At 49.8% G+C, this 17,131-nt stretch overlaps 2 protein-coding genes across 3 annotated transcripts in view; both read left to right on the forward strand.

Annotated features, from left to right (window-relative positions):
- Positions 1–14,777, forward strand: CHMP7 (charged multivesicular body protein 7). Of its 2 annotated transcripts, XM_032288532.1 has the most exons (10): positions 1–719; positions 2,931–3,102; positions 8,576–8,761; positions 10,112–10,245; positions 11,334–11,382; positions 11,630–11,749; positions 12,043–12,141; positions 12,375–12,435; positions 12,914–13,093; positions 13,309–14,777. In XM_032288532.1, exons 1-10 carry the CDS (start codon positions 274–276, stop codon positions 13,368–13,370), a joined length of 1,509 nt encoding a protein of 502 aa, XP_032144423.1. In that variant the 5' UTR covers positions 1–273; the 3' UTR covers positions 13,371–14,777. The 2 variants fall into 2 exon arrangements, with proteins under 2 accessions (XP_032144423.1, XP_032144425.1); XM_032288534.1 differs by lacking the exon at positions 12,375–12,435 and having other exon boundaries at positions 13,309–13,359.
- R3HCC1 (R3H domain and coiled-coil containing 1) overlaps positions 13,456–17,131 on the forward strand; it is a 19,042-nt gene continuing 15,366 nt past the window's right edge. The window contains exons 1-3 of the mRNA XM_032288026.1: positions 13,456–13,618; positions 13,958–14,118; positions 14,840–14,899. Coding sequence (XP_032143917.1) covers positions 13,456–13,618; positions 13,958–14,118; positions 14,840–14,899 — 384 coding nt within the window. The remainder of the gene's footprint in view (positions 13,619–13,957; positions 14,119–14,839; positions 14,900–17,131) is intronic.

Below are 17,131 nucleotides of genomic sequence, written 5' to 3' on the forward strand. Positions count from 1 at the left end.
CACGGATCCATCCGGCTGGTCCAGGCACCACTGGCGCCCCTCTGTGGCGATTTCCCAATCCCACTATCCGAAGCCACAAGTCAGAAGCCGCTGTAGAACGCTTAGCCAAACTCTAGACTCGAAGGGACGTAAGGCGCAGCTACCTGCCGCGCAGGCGCGAAGCCCTGCTTTCTTCACAAAGACCGAGGGAGGAGGGGTCAGCGCAAACCGTCGGTGTCTCCCAGAAACAACGTTATCATCTCGCCTCCAGGCATACGGAACGCAGCGCAACGCATGCGCCTTGAAGACTTTCAGAACTTATTTCACCTTCGGGGCGGCGGTGACGTGATGACGTCAAGGAACGGAAGCCGGGAGGGAACTAGGGCGGAAGGGGACCAGGGCCAGGCTTGTGTTCAGAGCCTTACCGGGGCTGGGGTTCCGATGTGGTCCCCGGAGCGGGAGGCCGAGGCCCCTACCGGGGGAGACCCGGCGGGCCTACTGCCCCCCGAGTGGGAGGAGGACGAGGAGCGCATGTCCTTCCTGTTCTCCGCTTTCAAGAGGAGTCGCGAGGTGAACAGCACCGACTGGGACAGCAAGATGGGCTTCTGGGCGCCGTTGGTACTGAGCCACAGCCGCCGCCAGGGGGTGGTGCGCCTGCGTCTGCGGGACTTGCAGGAGGCCTTTCAGCGCAAGGGGAGCGTCCCGCTGGGGCTGGCCACGGTGCTGCAGGACCTGCTGCGGTAAGGGGCGGGCGGGGGCAGCTCCCCGAGGGCCGGGCCCTTGTCCTGTTCTCAGCACAGCGCATTGCGCCCAGCCCACTGTCTGGCCCAGAGAAGGCATCCAGTGTGCGTTCAGAAGGCGAAGAAGGAAACTAAGGAGGCTAGGCTAGGGAGGCTTGGAAGGAGAGGAGGAGGGGGTCTGAGGAGATTGGGGGGCGGGGATAGTCAGATTAGATGAGTTCCAGAGAAGCTAGCCTAGCAGAGGTGACAGTGATTTGTCTGGACTGAGATCCCCTTACGTAGTTATTTTGTAAGGGCCTCCAAATTTGAACGGCCGGTGGAGCAGAAGGTCTAAGAGATAGGATTTATTAACCTACGGAAGGTCAGGGCGAAAAAGCGGGCATTCACGGGGAAGAGTTCTGTAGGCATCTTGCCAACAACCCCTGGCACAGCTCATGCATCTGGCCTATCCTGGCTTGTCCTTGGCACAGGCTTTTTGGAGCAGAAAAGACGTGAAGGAGAATGAGGGCTTTGCTGAGTATCTGAGAGCCTTTAAAAGGTCTGTAGGAGATACGTGTGCAACAGGTGCAGTGTTCTGGAGGTATCTGAGGGGTAACATTAATAACTAATAGATGTACAGTGCTTCCCAGCGTGCAGACACTTTGCATGCACCATTTGACCCTCTCAGCGGTCTTGTGATGAGGTGATAGAGTTAACCTCAGCAGACAGAAGAGGAAACTGAGTTTGAGAGAGATCACGCGACTCACTCAGAGTTACACAGCTAGTTAGAGGTTACAGCCGGACTGGATCCCTGGTCTTTGGATAAGTCATTTGCTCTTCGATGTACGTATTATTCTGAGACCCACCTAGTATGATACCTCTCTCAGTGAAGGAAGGAGAAGGTCAACTCTGATGGTTTGGTTTGGTTTGGTTTGGTTTGGTTTAGCTTGTTGCGCTTTCTGATTAAGAGATCTCTCTTCCCTACTTTTGTTCCCAGTACCTTTCCATTGGCTGACACTGATATTGCCCAGGATGGTCTTGAACTCCTGGATTCAAGAGATCCTCCCACTCGGCCTACCAAAGTGTTAGGGTTACAGGTGTTGAGCCACTGCACCTGGCAAGACTTTCTGAGAACACGTACAGTGGAAACAGTTTTAGTTCATGCCTGAAGTAGGGAACAGGAGAAACAGTAGTTGAAGAAGTCAGTGAGGGATGAGACCAGAATGGGCCTCCTTATTGTAGAGAGGTGATGATCTTTCACTTCCAATCCAGACCCTTGAATACTTCCATGGTATTAGACTCCTCTCCTGACTGCCGGTGCTCCACTGAAGCTTCCTGGTGCTTACCTGGGTCCTGAAGAATTTCTGAGGGTGATATTTCTCCAGAGACAGCATGGCATAGTAGTAGTATTAAAAGTAATGGCAAAAACCACAATTACTTTTGCACCAACCTAAGAGTTAACAGCTTTGCTTGAGGGCCAGCCAGGCTAGGCCTGGATTCTGGCTCTGCCATTGGCTAGATTATGTGACCCTCAACAAATTTTATGCCATCTTTAAGCCTCAGTTTGAAAATTCTAAAATGGTGACAATTGTACCTAGGTTTATTGTGAGGATTTGAAGAGATACTCCTTAGCATAGTGACTGGCCCTCGGGAAGCATTTAATAAATAGAGCTGCTGTTACTGTTACCAGCACCACGAAATACTTAGATCTTACATCTTCTCCCCACCCTAGCTTTGGAAGAGCAGGAAGTCTTTCTCTGTACCTCTGTGTTTTCTTCCTTAAGTCTTGCACTTGGCAGTGATTTATTTTCATTTTATTGTTTTGAGCTCCATTTGTAAAAGGAAATCTCAGCGAGGGCCCAGAAGCCGCCTGAGTTTCTGTTGTCTTCATGGAGCGCTTGTCTGTTCCAGACCCATCATGGTGTAGATTTGGCCTCTCTCCTTAACCTTCTGAGTCCCTCAGTTTTCTCATTGGTTAAAATGCTCATAACAGCACCTCCCATGCAGAGGTGTTGTGAGGCTTAGAGCCGGAGTATAAACAGTGCAGCTTATAGTAGCTGGCACAGCATAGTTGCCTAATGAATAGCAGTGATGATGATGATGATGATGATGATGATGATGATAATGATGTTGATGATAAAATTCCTCTTTGGGGGTAAAGGGGGAGCTGGGGACTGGAATGGGACCTTGCCTTAAGTGCTGCTACACGCCCTTCTTTTCCTTTCCCTGCAGTCGAGGAGAGCTGCAGCGGGAGTCAGACTTCATGGCCAGTGTAGACAGCAGCTGGATCTCCTGGGGGGTCGGGGTCTTCCTGCTGAAGCCTCTCAAGTGGACTCTTTCTAACATGCTGGGAGATAATAAGGTTCCAGCCGAGGAGGTCCTTGTGGCTGTGGAGCTGCTGAAGGTGGGTACTCAGAAGGGGGTGTCTGGGTGTCACCCGATGCGATTGCGGCATCCTCCGCATCCCTTGTGTGCGTTCTTAGGAAAAGACTGTCTTCTTTACATAGTACCTGAGTTGATAACTGGGTTTCTCTGCCCTCCCCTTGTACTTGCACTTTGTATATATTTGTTAGCGGGACTTGACATTTCAAGGGTTAGCCTTTGGGAGTTGTCAGTAACTAACAGTGGATTATTTTCTAGTAGCTGTAGGGATTAATGTTAAGCAGCAGTTTAGGAAATGATTTGCCTTCTGTAGTTTACTGACAAGAGTCTCTAGGATTCCCAAGGACCTTGTGGCTTTCACCATTGCCGCCTCTAAACTGGCCCACTCAGCTCTGCTTTCCGACTTTCTGCGGTGCTCTTTCCCGTCCCGGCTTTCTGATGGCCTGCCCTCTGCTGTGCATGCGTTTCTGCCTCGAAGAGGCCACTGGGGCCATGGTCCTGTCATAGCCTCGCGGTCAGTCTGCCACCTCCCGGCCTGCCTTTCCCACAGCCTGGATCGCATGGCTCACTGCTCCACTCCCTTCCTCGGCAATACCCTCAGCTCCTTTGCATCTCCTTTGGCCCACACCAGGAAACTCCAGCAAATCCATAGCCCTAGATCAGCTGCATGGGGCCTGCCACCCCTGCTGGAGAAAATGCAGACTCAAGTTCCCTTCATGGTCACCAGCTGTGGGAGGCCCTTGGAGCCATGCCACAGCCTCACTTTTCTTTCTCTCTGTCCCCTTACACGCTTTATCCATCCAGTGTCCTCCTTCCTCTGTGTAGGCACTTCCCTGAGAAAGTAGTCTCAGGATTCCTGAGCTGGCCTTCTGTTTTCTGTCCTGCCACCCCAAGCCTAACCTCCTCAGAACCCACCTCCTTCTGTGCTCGGAGAGTAGTGTCCTTCCTCTGCCCCTCGTCTGCCCTGGGTCTGCCCTGCCCCTGTTGTCCCTTTGTCCCATCTGCTGGCCTTTTGCCCGGTATGTTCCGTCTCCATCTCAGCCTCTAAACCCAAACCCACTCATGCTTTTCCCGACACAGATTGTCACTGTTGTGGTTCCCGGGCCCTGCCTAGTGACTGCTGTTCCCTTCCCAGCCGACCTTTGTGTCGCCATTTCCTCACCTCCCATTCCCTCGGTCACCCAGTGCAGACCTGTGTCAGCCACCTGCTTCACCCAGATTGCTGTAGATGAGGTGATAGGAGCCTTTCATACAGAGAGAGAGAGAGAGATTGTGTGTGTGTGTGTGTGTGTGTCTACAAAGTTGACTGAGCCTCGGGTGGCAGAAGTACATTGCGGAGAGTAGTTAATTTTGAAGTTCAGAGACCAAGCCTGACCTCAGGGCCCTTGCGTAGCCCTAAAGGCTTCACACAGCGGGAGCCAGCCCAGAATCCCCACCCCTCCCCGCAAGAGAACCACTGATTTCTCCTCACCTTGAGAGACTCCAGCCCACTCTGCTGCCAGTCTTTCCCTGTCCCCCAGGATTTTGGACTGAGCAGCCCACATTTTCTTCAGGGGCAGCCCCTCTGCTCCATTGACACTCCCTCCCCACACCCGTGTGGTTATTCCCCTGCCCGGTGCTTTGGTCTCCAGGGCTCAGTCAGGGTCCCCACACAGACTGCAGGATGATTCGGGTGGCTCTGGGCCAAGCTCAGGTCCTCTCTGCCATCTTTCTCTCATCTCACATGTCCTCCAGCCTGGAGCAGAGGAGAGGTAGACCCCTGGATCCCCACAGATGAGGCTTGCACTGGCAAACAAAGAAAGCCTGCTCTTTTAAGTAAATTGATTTTCCCCAAGTCCAGACAGAAGACAGCCAGCAACTTTTTGCTTTCAGATGGTACTGAAAAAATACAAAAAGGCCAAAATTGTCCGTGATTTTATTTAAAAAAAAATACAAAGAAATGAAAGTTCCCTTTCTGTTCATCCAGCTTCTCTCTCTTTGGGTACTGTCTTCCCATTTGTGTGAGAGCATGTGAGCGTGCACGTTTACAGACTGTGTTTCCTTCATAGCCTTGTCAACCCTAGTTCTTCGGAAAATCTTACTTGCCTGTTTCTCATCTGTCTGTTCTGCTAGAAGGGAGCAGTGCCATGGGCCCTGGGACCCCGGGAGCAGTACCTCGTACCTGGTAGACAGTTGATAAGTATCTGTTGGGTGAATGAATATAGACACACAGACACATGTGGACACATCACTCCATTTTTTTCTAGAAATGGAATGGGTATGCAACTTGCTTTGTTTTCTTTCCACTGCATTATATCAGACACCTCTTTCCAGGGCCTACACAGCAGAGATTGACTTGATTCTGTTTGATGCCTGCATGATAATCTGTCGATGTGCCACAAATCATGCAACAGGTGCTCCACAGATGGACATTTAAGTCATTCCCATTTCTCTCTCCATTTTTCCATCGCAAAAAAAAATGCTACTTGTGCAGACATCTATATACTTCTCCCGTTATCTTTATGGAATTGATTTCTGGAAATGCATATATGCCTTTTAAATTTTAACAGAAATTGCCAAACTGCTTTTCGAAAGTGAGTGCTAAATTGTACTTTCATCAAGACTGTATCAGGGAGTCTGGTCTCTCCACGTCCTTGTTGGCGCTGGATGACATCAGTATTTTAAATCTTGCCAATTTAAGGGGGAAAAATGATATGTCCTGTTTGTGAATTGAGCATTTTTTTCACCTATGTACTAGCCATTTACATATCCCCTTCTGTGAATTGTCTGTTTATATCCTTTGCCTGTGTTTGTGTTGTGTTATCTTTTATGTTACTCTGTATTCTGTATGTATTAGAAATAGATACATATAATGTATTTAGTATTAAGGATGTAAATATTGTTTCCCAGTCTGTTGCTTGCTTGGTTTTTATTTATTGATGTCTTTTACCATGTGGAAGATTTCCTATTCAGATCTCTCAAACTTTTCTGTATGGTTACTGAACTTCAGGTCTTGTTTAGGAAGTCATCTTCTGCCTTAAGCTTAAGTAGATATTCGTTTATGTTTCCTCTGAATTACTTTGTACTTTAAGTTATTCTGTTTATATTGCCTTACTTCAACACTAATTTTTGTGTACGTGGTAAGGAAAAGCTCCGTTTTCTCCCAAATGGACAGCCAGTTGTGTCCGTGCCTTTTCTTGAGGTTGTATGACATGAATTTGTTTGTGCTGTTCCTGCAGTAGCTGAGTATCTGGTGGGGCAGTCGAGTCAGTGAAAACTTGATGTCTGCGTCTTACTAGGCTCTTTTGCATCCTTTGACACTGTTGATGAGTTGCTGCTTAAAATGTCTGGTTTCCTTGAATTCGTTTACATGATGCTGCAAGTTCTCCTTGGTTCCCCCAGAGCACTCCTTCCGGCTCTCCTCTGTGGGTTCCTTCACTTCATAAGCAATGGTCTTCCCTGTGCTTATCACTTTCCTCGCTGAGTGTCCTCAGGATCTTCATTGCCGTGGGTATGCTGAGGACTTCCAGCATGGGAGCCCTGCCCTGCTGTCTCCTTTGAGTTTCAGATTTGTGTATCCACTTACATGTATGTATCTTCTTGGATATCTCTTAGACATCCTAAAACATTATATCCAAGGTGGGATATTTTGTCTTTTCTTTCAAATAGGCTTTTCTTCCTGTGTTTCTTCTATTGATAGCATCACATCCACATTCATGCAATCCATAGTGACTTTACACTCGACCTTCTCCTCCAACCCTATATCCAGTTACCAGTTTTACCTTCTGAATTCTGTTTGGCTCCTCCTCCTCTTTCTGTACTTATTACTCAAATAGTCTTGTTCAGCCCCACATAATATCTGTGTAAATGGTCTCCTTGCCTCTTACCCTAACTCTACAATCCATCCTCTCCCAATTGGCAGTGAGCTTTCTGTTCATCTAGCCCTGTCAGTTCCCTTCAGTGACCACCCGCCATCTACAGAATAAAGGGTCATCATAAGATACTACACTTTCCATAATACAGGAGCGCTTCTCCTCCCCTTTCCCCTCTGCATTTGTACACACGTACCGCATAGACTCACCCTTCTGTGCTCACGTTCCTCTCTCTTCCTGAGAGACCCCTTTCACCCCTTCAACTAGCAACTTACTCACTCTTCAGAAATCTGCTCCACTTTCCTTTTTCAGGAAGCCCTGAGTCCCCAGGCATTCCTTCCCTGTATTTTCATAGCGTCCCATGCACACCTCAGTAAGTCTTTCTCGTTTCTGGTAGTAATTTCCATGTATGAGCAGAATAGTGACATTGTTTCTTGGAACTTATATTTCTTACTTAGTCTTGTCAGTAATCCTATCCCATCTGTTTGTCATGTACTTTTATTTGTTTTGTTTTTGTTTTTGAGATGGAGCGTTGCTCTTGTTGTCCAGGCTGGAGTGCAATGGTGCAATCTTGGCTCACTGTAACCTCCACCTCCCAAGTTCAAGCAAGTCTCCTGCCTCAACCTCCCAAGTAGCTGGGATTGCAGGTGCCCACCACCAAACCCAACTAAATTTTTTTGTATTTTTAGTACAGATGGGGTTTTGCCATGTTGGCCAGGCTGGTCTCAAAGTCCTGACCTCAGGTAATCCACCTGCCTCGGCCTCCCAAAGTGCTGGGATTACAGGCATGAGCCACCACGCGCAGCCCTTTTCCCTTAAGACTTTTTGCAGACTCAGTAATGTTCATGTTTGCAGTATAGCCAACTGGCAGGAAAATGGAGAGACTGCAATTGGAAGGGAATTAGATATCATTTCCACCCTCTTCAGAGAATGATACTGAGGACTAGTGAGGCTGTTACTGGTCCAGGGTCACCTAGGCTGGGCCGGAAATCAGGCCTTAGCTCTCATTCACAGCTGTTCTTCCTCACCTCACTTCCTCATTCTTCCCTTGGGAAACCATAGGTCAGGGAGAGGCAGGAGTGTAAAATCTCTGATGGGAATGTGGCACAGAGCTGGCTCCTAGATCTCATGTGTCTCTTTTCATGTGAATTCACCAAACTTTCCTCCAAGGCTTCAAACACAGATCCTTCCTCCTTTTTAAAAAGCTGCTACTATGGGGAGGATGGGGTTGGGATTCCTGAGCCCTTGCCTTGTGTGATCATGGTTTTTTTTGTTAGAGATGGAGTCTCGCTCTGTTGCCCAGGCTGGAGTGCCGTGGTGCAATCTCGGCTCACTGCAACCTCCCCCTTCTGGGTTCAAGCGATTCTTCTGTCTCAGCCTCTGGAGTAGCTGGGATTACAGGCACGCGCCACCATGCCCAGCTAATTTTTGTATTTTTAGTAGAGATGGGGTTTCACCATATTGGCCAGGCTGGTCTTGAACTCCTGACCTCGTAATCCACCCATCTTGGCCTCCCAAAGTGCTGGGATTACAGGCGTGAGCCACCACACCCAGCCGTGATCAAGGTTTTAAAGGTCAGGGTCAGGGTCCCTGCATCTCGTGGCAGTAGCCAGGGCCTGTCAGCCCATGTTGCCTTTCCTGCAGGAAAAGGCTGAGGAGGTGTATCGTCTGTATCAGAACTCGCCCCTCTCCTCCCACCCCGTGGTGGCCCTGTCAGAGCTCAGCACCCTCTGTGCTAACTCCTGCCCAGATGAGAGGACCTTCTACTTGGTGTTGCTGCAGCTGCAGAAGGAGAAGAGGGTCACAGTCCTCGAGCAGAACGGGGAGAAGGTATGGAGGCTCATCTATTCATTCACTGACTCAGTGGTGATTGATGAAGTACGCACGGTAGCGACCCCTTACCTGAAATTTTGCTTTCCGCAGTTTCAGTGACCTGCAGTCAACCATGGTCCAAAAATAATAAGTGGAAAATTCCAAACATAAACAGTTTGCTAGATTTCAGTTGTGCACTGTTCTGAGTAATGTGATGGAACCTCGTAGTGTCCCGTCTGGGTGTGCATCCCCACTTTGTCCAGCATCTCCCCGCCTGAGTCACTTAGGACCTGTTTCAGTGATCACATCGACTCTCACGGCATTGCAGTGCTTGTGTTCAAGCCACCCTTATTGTACTTTTTTTTTTTTTTTTTTTCTGAGACAGAGTCCTGCTCTGTCGCCCAGCAGTGGCGCAGTCTCAGCTCACTGCAACCTCCACCTCCCGGGTTCAAGTGATTCTCCTGCCTCACCCTCTCAAGAAGCTGGGATTACAGGCATACACCACAGCACCTGGCTAGTTTTTGTATTTTTAGTAGAGATGGGGTTTCACCAATTGACCAGGCTGGTCTCAGACTCCTGACCTCAAGTGATCCACTTGCCTCAGCCTCCCAAAGTGCTGGAATTACAGGTGTCAGCCACTGCACCGAGCCTATTGCACTTAATAATGGCCCCAAAGTGCATGAGTGGTGGTGCTGGCAGTCCAGATGTACAAACAGAAGTTGTCAGCTGCTTCCTGTAAGTGAAAACATGAAAGTTCTGGACTAAATATGGAAGGCAAAATATCATTTGCTGAGGTTGCTAGGATCTATAGTGAGAAAGAATCTTCTTTTTTTTTTTTCTTTTTTTTGAGATGGAATCTCTCACTCTTGTTGCCCAGGCTGGAGTGCAGTGGGGCTGTCTCAGCTCATGGCAACCTCAGCCTCCTGGGTTCAAGTGATTCTCCTGCCTCAGCCTCCCAAGTAGCTGGTATTATAGGCACATGCCACCACACCCGGCTAATTTTTTGTATTTCTAGTAGAGATGGGGTTTCACCGTGTTAGCCAGGATGGTCTTGATCTCCTGACCTCGTGATCCTTGCGTCTCAGCCTCCCAAAGTGCTGAGATTACAGGCATGAGCCACCATGCCTGGCCCAAGAATGAATCTTCTATAAGAAAAATTGTGAAGGAGGAATAATGTGCACCTAGCTACATGTATAGGGTTTAGTATTCTCCGAGGGTTCAGGCATCTATGGGGGGGCCCCATTCACTGGAACATCTTCCCCCATGGATAAGGGGGGTCCACTGTTCTTGCATGCCCACCAGCACTCCTGCTTGGGAATTTCTCAGCCTTTGTGGGAATGGCAGTAGTAATTTGTCCCTGTCCTTCAGATTGTGAAGTTTGCTCGGGGGCCACATGCCAAGGTCTCCCCAGTCAACGACGTAGATGTTGGGGTGTACCAACTGATGCAGAGCGAACAGCTTCTCTCACGTAAAGTGGAGTCCTTATCCCAGGAAGCAGAGAGGTAACTTCTACCCCTGAGCTGAGCCCCGTCTCCACGGTAGCTGGCCCTCAGAACTGGCAAAACGTTAGTATATGTGGGCTGTTAATAAACAGGTGGATTTTTTAAAAACTGATTACAAAAACACTCACTGCTCAATGCAGAAATCATGGAAACACAGAATATCACAAAGGAGGAAAATGAGGCCTTTTTTTTCCTCCTAAATTGAGACAGTGGTAGGAATCTTAGCTTACTGCAGTCTCAAACTCCTGGGCTCAAGCAGTCTTCCTGCCTCAGTCACTTGAGTAGCAGGGACCACAAGTGTTCACCACCTTGCCTGGCTAATTTTTTAATTTTATGTTAAGGTGGGATCTCACCATGTTTTCTAGGCTGGTCTCATACTCCTTGGCTCAAACAAGCCTGCCACCTCAGCCTCCCAAAGTCCTGGGATTACTAGGGTGAGCCACTGTGCCCAGCCAAAAACATGTCTCAATTCTTCCCACACAAACTATGATTGTGAATGTATGTTTATCTCTTCCTTGCCAGTGTTCAGTCAACTAATATTCATTGAGCCAGGCATTGTCTTAGGGACTGGGGATATAGCCATGGGCAAGACAGGTGCCTGCCTTCGCAGAGGTCTTTCTGAGGAGCCCTTCCCCTGCTCTTCCCCATGGGTAACTGGACAAGGATCCCCTGATAAAGACAGACACTCTGACAGGAGGACATGGGCATTGATGCAGAACCTGTTGTCTCCATCTTCCAACTGGGAACCCTCGCCTTGCCGGAGGGCAAAGGGATATTTCCGAGGCCATTGTTGGTATTAACAGTTCATTCCCTGTCTCCCCAAAATGGGAAGACGTTTATGAGGTGCCCTGCTTGCGTGTTGTGTCCCTGTGGGTTGAAAAAGCTTACCCTCAGTCAGCTAGCTTGAGCCTGTGAGCTGACTTGCTGCAAGAGTTTCTGGCTGTCAGCATCATTTTTCTTGCCACTGAGTAGAGTGGGTTGAGTCTTCAGATTTAAAACCACCTTTGAATGCTGCTCTTGGAGACCCTTTGGGACCCTGCCACTCCCGTCCTGTGGCACAGTCATCTTATCTGTCCCTTGGTTTCCAGGTGTAAAGAAGAAGCCCGCCGGGCATGCCGAGCAGGAAAAAAGCAGCTGGTGAGTTCTTGTCTCCACCAGCCCCATAACGGTGCCCTGGGCAGGCCTGGAGCAATGCCCAGCGGTTCAGAGAGCAGCCTGCTGGGGGCTTGAGGAGACAGAGTCTGCAGCGGGCCCAGGCACCTCAGCGTATTTTACAAACGGGAGGGAAGAAGTCTGGGTTGGCCTTAGCATCTGGGAAGGGCTGTCTTCCTCATGCCCTTTGGCTTGCCCAGTTCAGCACTGACCTGAGTCTCCATGCCCCCAGGCACTCAGGTCTCTCAAGGCCAAGCAACGGACAGAGAAGCGCATCGAGGCCCTGCATGCCAAGCTGGACACTGTTCAAGGCATCCTGGACCGGATCTATGCCTCCCAGACAGATCAAATGGTAGCCACTCCCCTCTGCCCCAGCACTGGCTGGTCTCTCCGTGCGCTGCTCACCTGCAGCTTCGGCTTTGCTCTTTGGAGGGTCCCTGGGTTCTTTCAGGATGTGGCTGGGGTTGCCTTTGCCTTTCAAGTTAGGAGGTTTGGCCTTAGTGGGTAGAGGGTAAATCGAGCTTGGCTGCCAAAAAACAAACAAACAAACAAAAAAACCCAAAGCTGCTTTTAAAGTTGAAATAATATTGTATGTATTTTGCCAAATGTCTGTCACTTGCACTGATAGCTTTGCCTTGTCTATAGGTCTTTAATGCCTACCAGGCTGGGGTAGGAGCACTCAAACTCTCCATGAAGGATGTCACAGTGGAGAAGGCAGAGAGCCTCGTGGATCAGATCCAAGAGGTACAGAAAGGGGCCGGGGAGGGACACACAGAGAAGGAAGTGACAGAGGACAGATTTGACTTCATCGCACATCCTCTTTAACCAAACTTGACTTGTCACCTTGTGAACTTGAAGAAGCTTTCATCGTTTCTCATTTGGGGCAAGATTGCTTTGTAACCCTAGACATTTTCCAGCAGACTGGGATGCTCAGAGCCACCGCACCCAGCTCAGGGCTTTGCCCTTGTCTCTTACAGCTCTGTGACACCCAGGATGAAGTTTCTCAGACTCTGGCTGGTGGGGTAACCAATGGCTTAGGTGAGTGGGCAAGGTGGTTCTTTCTTTCTTCTTTTCATCCTAAAGGACCTCGCTTCCCTGTGCTATGATGGGTTTGACAGTGGGTTTGCTTTTCCAGGTACAGGCAGACCTCCCCTAGCCTGCCCTCCCTGGGGCTCCTCTGTGGGAGCAGTGAGGGAATTGCCATTTTCCCCTTGACAGCCGTGCTCGTGACCCATCTGTGCTCTGGCATTCCTCATTCACACGGCTTCTAACTGGATGATTCTCTTTCAAGGGCAAGGGGAATCCGGGTCAGGTCCATGGGGTTAGCAGAATACATCTCCATGGGGACTTAGCTGTGAGTGTGGAAGAAGCATCTCTGCCTGAAGCCACCCTCAGTCTCTAAGGAGGCCTGGCATCTTTTGTGAATCTCAGCTGGGTTTTGGTAACCTCAGTCGTGGACTCGTAAGTGCATTTCTCCCTGGAGTTTATGCGTCTTTATATTGTCTTTTCTCTCCAGATTTTGACAGTGAAGAACTGGAGAAGGAATTGGACATCCTTCTTCAGGATACCACCAAAGAACCTTTGGATCTGCCTGACACCCGCCGTGATAGGCATTTTACCAACAGTGTGCCTAACCCTAGGATCTCAGATGCTGAACTTGAAGCTGAACTTGAGAAACTGTCCTTATCAGAGGGAGGTACGGAGCTGTTTTCCAAGGCCTCTGGCGGGCATGTGGCCTTCTGGCTGACAGAGTCGGTGGGCCCAAGCCCAGTTTCTCAATTTGCCAGAGTACCAGAGCCCTGTAGGGAGTTGAGGGTTTGTTTCTATTGAGTCTCGGTGCCTTAGACACTGGAATGCCTTCGTCTTCGAAGTTTTCCTGTTATAGTGTTCAGTCATTTCTTTGCCTTGCAGGTTTGGTCCCAAGCAGTAAATCTCCGAGAAGGCAATTGGAACCGACTCTAAAGCCATTGTAGGACCCTCCAGTGAAGGACCCTCATGTAAAAGAGAGACCAGGCTTGTTGAGTGTGTACATAGTTATTTAAACAAGAAACTCTGAGAATGTGTTTGGAAGAGGAGGAAGGAGAGCCACTGATTAATCTGGATGCTCCTATTACTACAGGACAGATAGAATTTCTGGAAGGGATGCTCCACAGGCTTGCTCCCAGCTGTGTCCTGGACCTGCCTTCTCATCTTTCTAGTGCCACGATTTATACAGTCCTGTGTCTGACCTGTCATTTCCTAGCCCGCAGTTCTTGCCATTGGCACAGTTAGGTTTGTCTTCACCCACCAGCTTTGTTTCCAGCCCATGAAGGGGAAAGATTTGCAGCTTTGCCAAATCCAAATCAGTTCCCCCTTCCCCCCCGCGGTTTTTCAGAGGGGTTTATCTTGTCGCTAATGTCAGTTAAATAACGTATTCCTGTCCCACTTGATTTTCACTGGTAAGAGAAGAATGAGAATGAAACACTTCGAGGTTTGATTTGAGGGGACTTAGCTGTCATTTTGTGGAGGAACATAGAGTGTAAAAGGTTTTTCTCTAGGATCATTTGTCAGAATTCTCCAGGTGTTCAGGGCAAGAGGTCTCCCCGGGTGGCCCAGAGTCGTGACAGTCCAGAGGGGCTGGCGTGTTTGGTGGGCGCCGCCTCCTCATCAGATGAAGCAGGAGGTACGCCGGTGGAGAAAGGCTTCTTCTGCGCCTTCTGCACTCGCGTGGGAAGTGGCCCAGTGACTGCAGGACCCTGAGATGTCCAAGCCCCTCATGCTTTTCTAAAGAGGCTAAATTGTTGCCTTGGCCCCATCATGGAGTAACTTAAATTAAAAATACGTATCTACCAGAACAAGCCACACAACAACACACCTCCCCTCCTTGAGCCTGGCATGCAGCACCGGGCTCTTTGAATTTGGAAAGCGTTTCATTTTGTGGCCCACTGCTCGAGGCAGCGGGGCTGAGCCAGGATGTGCAATAGAAGCAGGGGCTGTGCCCTCTGCCAGATCCACTGGGTGCTGCCTGGGCCACCCGTGCACCTGTCCTGCCTCCTGCAGTCCCCGCTCCCTGCCTCTTGAGGGACTGGGCAGGGCAGGGTGGGGGGACAGACGGGAAAGGGTCTGAATGCTCTGGCAATGGTGAGAAGAAATGACAGCCACTCTGCTGCCCAGCCACCAGGATTTCTGCCTGGAGCCCTTTGCCCTGTCCCTGCTGCCTGAGGTGGAGTAGAGCAGAGGAGAAGAATTTGCTCCAGGCCAGGAGCACAAATCATTGTTCAATGAATTTCTCTCCCACTCGACCTTGGTAAATGGAAATGTTGGGGGTGAAGAGAAACAATCACTATTTTTTTTTCTTTTTTTAATCTGGTAAATAATTAAAAGAAAAAACTGGAACACTTGTGCTGTCTCCTCTTTAGGTTGTATCAGGTATCTTGTTCCCTCTTGCCTCCCCCACCCCCAGCTTCTGCACACTCTGGTTCTCTCCCTCAAGGCCACAGGAGAATGTGGAGTGCCTGATCGTGTGAGCTTTGAGCTGCAGTGGCTGCTGGTCTGTCCAAGCAGCCCCCACACTGAGCCCTCCTGGGGAGGACTCATTCTTTGAATGGCCTCCTTGGTTTTAGCAGTGTGCCATTGCTACGGTTTGCCGTTGCCTGGGCTCTATGTATCTGTAAGTGGCCTAATTTCTTCTGCCCGTGTGATTGTACTGTACTTTAATCTGGCACTGGTATTTCTCGGTGCCTCCTCCAGGGATGGTGTTTGCCACGCCCTGTGGGGGATATGGGCTTTGAGGCCGAGGGCATTAGGAACAGGCCAGATCATTGGCTGCAGCACTGGGTCTGTGGCTCCAGGTAAGTCAGCAGGTGAACCAGCCAGGAAAAGGTGGTGAGAGCAGTTCACAAAGCCCTGGGAGAATCTAAAGGAACTGATGAGAAGGGCCAGAGGGACTGGAGCAGACAGGCCGCACAGAAGAGAGTCCGGAACCCCTGACGTTCCATTCCTAATGCTGGAAGGAGGTGGCCCGGACATGGGGTTTAAGGTTACTTTTTCTTTCGCTGTCCTGAGCCACTGAAGAATCCTTGTTAAATGTTCCAGATGGATTGTTTGCTGTGCTACAGAAAATTATAAGGAGCTGTTGAGTCTGTGCTTGGAGCTCAGAACAAGGGGTGATCTACAGGACTCGTGGTGGAGGCTGAGGCTGCCAGCATGGGATTCCCACCAGCCAGGCAAAGGAGCAATGGGCTGAGAGTCTGGCCTCAGGAGTCAGCACCACATAGGGATTTATTCTTGAGAATTTTCTTTTTTCGCTTTTTTTTTTTTTTAAGACAGAATCTTGCTCTGTCACCCAGGCTGAAGCGCAGTATGAAATCATGGCTCACTGCAGCCTCAACCTGGGGTCAAGCAAGCTCCCACCTCAGCTTCCCGAGGAGCTGAGGCTACAGATGCGCCTGGCTAATTTTCTTAATTTTGGTAGAGATGGGGGTCTCTGACTCCTAGCCTCACGAGACCCTCTCCCACCTGAGCCTCTCAAAGTGCTGACAGGTGTGAGCTGTGGCATCTGGCCAGCTTCTTCCTTCTCTTGAATCGCTGCTGCCTCGATAGGAGTCAGAGCGGCACAACCATGCCACAAAGTAAAGAGAAGATGCCGTGCCTGGGAGGGTGGCTGGAGAGTCCCCGTCACTACTGGTTTGGGAACAGTGATGGAGTGCAGAGAGGAGGTGTGGGTAGAAGGGCAAGTGTATATTTGGGGGTGAGGGGAAGGTGCTGCCTGGGAATCTCCTGGGCCTGCCTAAAAGGGTTGTGTAACCTGAGTCCTGGGACCGGGGTGGGCTCTGCAGTCAGCATGCTGTTGTGAGGGGCGAAAGGGTTAAACTGCAGTTCTCACTGCCTGCCTGAAGTGACAGCCCGAGGCTGAGCAGACCTCTAGTGAAGTGGTCAGAGGGTCTGGCTCAATCTGCTGAAAATACAATCTGGGCCTTCTGAACAAAAAGAGCTGGAGCTGTGAAGGAAGACCAGACCCCTGGGAGCTGCTGACTCCGAAGGAACCCAAGCAAAGCCCTGCTCTAAGGCTTGTGGGTGAGCCTGGCGACCCTCCTTTCTTTTGAAGTGTCTTGGTGTCTTCTCATTTTTACATAGTTGTGGCTGCTGTTTGGGGAGATTGTGGCTTCTTTTCTCTTTCTGCGCAGAAGCAATGCAAGGTCATAGACTCTGGAATGTGAGAACCAGAAGAAGCCACGAGAAGCGTAGGGGAATCCCGTTTTACCAAGGAGGACCCTGAATCTTAGGCAGCTGGCCAAGGCTACGGAGCTCATGGGGTAATTTAGTTTATTGATTTCCAGCTGGAGTTCGTTGTTACACAAGTGTTGAGGCTCAGGAAATGATGGTCTGAAATGTGGCATTTGAGAAGCTGACCTAAAGCAGCAGCCTAAAGTCTCTCTCTCTGACCCTTTCTTTTCTCGCTCTTTTTCTTTCTCTCCTTCCTTTTTCTCTCTCCTTTCTCTCTCTCTTTTCTAAAGCACCAGGAGGAGCTCTTTTTCTGAAAGTTCCCTTACCTGATTGAGAAAACTTCTAAAATAAATGTGGTTGTCTTTAAACCCTCTCCCTGTGAATCTCTTTAAATAATCAGGAATGATTAATCACCCAAGAAAAGACTAAAAGGCCGGGCGCGGTGGCTCACACCTGTAATCCCAGCACTTCGGGAGGCCGAGGCAGGTGGATCACGAGGTCAAGAGATCGAGACCATCCTGGTCAACAT

The sequence above is a fragment of the Sapajus apella genome, unplaced genomic scaffold, assembly GCF_009761245.1.
Source record: "Sapajus apella isolate SASKATOON/1434 unplaced genomic scaffold, GSC_monkey_1.0 scaffold21, whole genome shotgun sequence".
NCBI lineage: Eukaryota > Metazoa > Chordata > Mammalia > Primates > Cebidae > Sapajus > Sapajus apella.

Coding starts and splice junctions, on each gene's coding strand:
- CHMP7 (XM_032288532.1), top strand. CDS start 274: ATGCGCCTTGAAGACTTTCAGAACTTATTTCACCTTCGGGGCGGCGGT. Junction 8,762..10,111: donor TCGAGCAGAACGGGGAGAAG/GTATGGAGGCTC, acceptor CCTGTCCTTCAG/ATTGTGAAGTTTGCTCGGGG. Junction 13,094..13,308: donor ACTGTCCTTATCAGAGGGAG/GTACGGAGCTGT, acceptor TTTGCCTTGCAG/GTTTGGTCCCAAGCAGTAAA.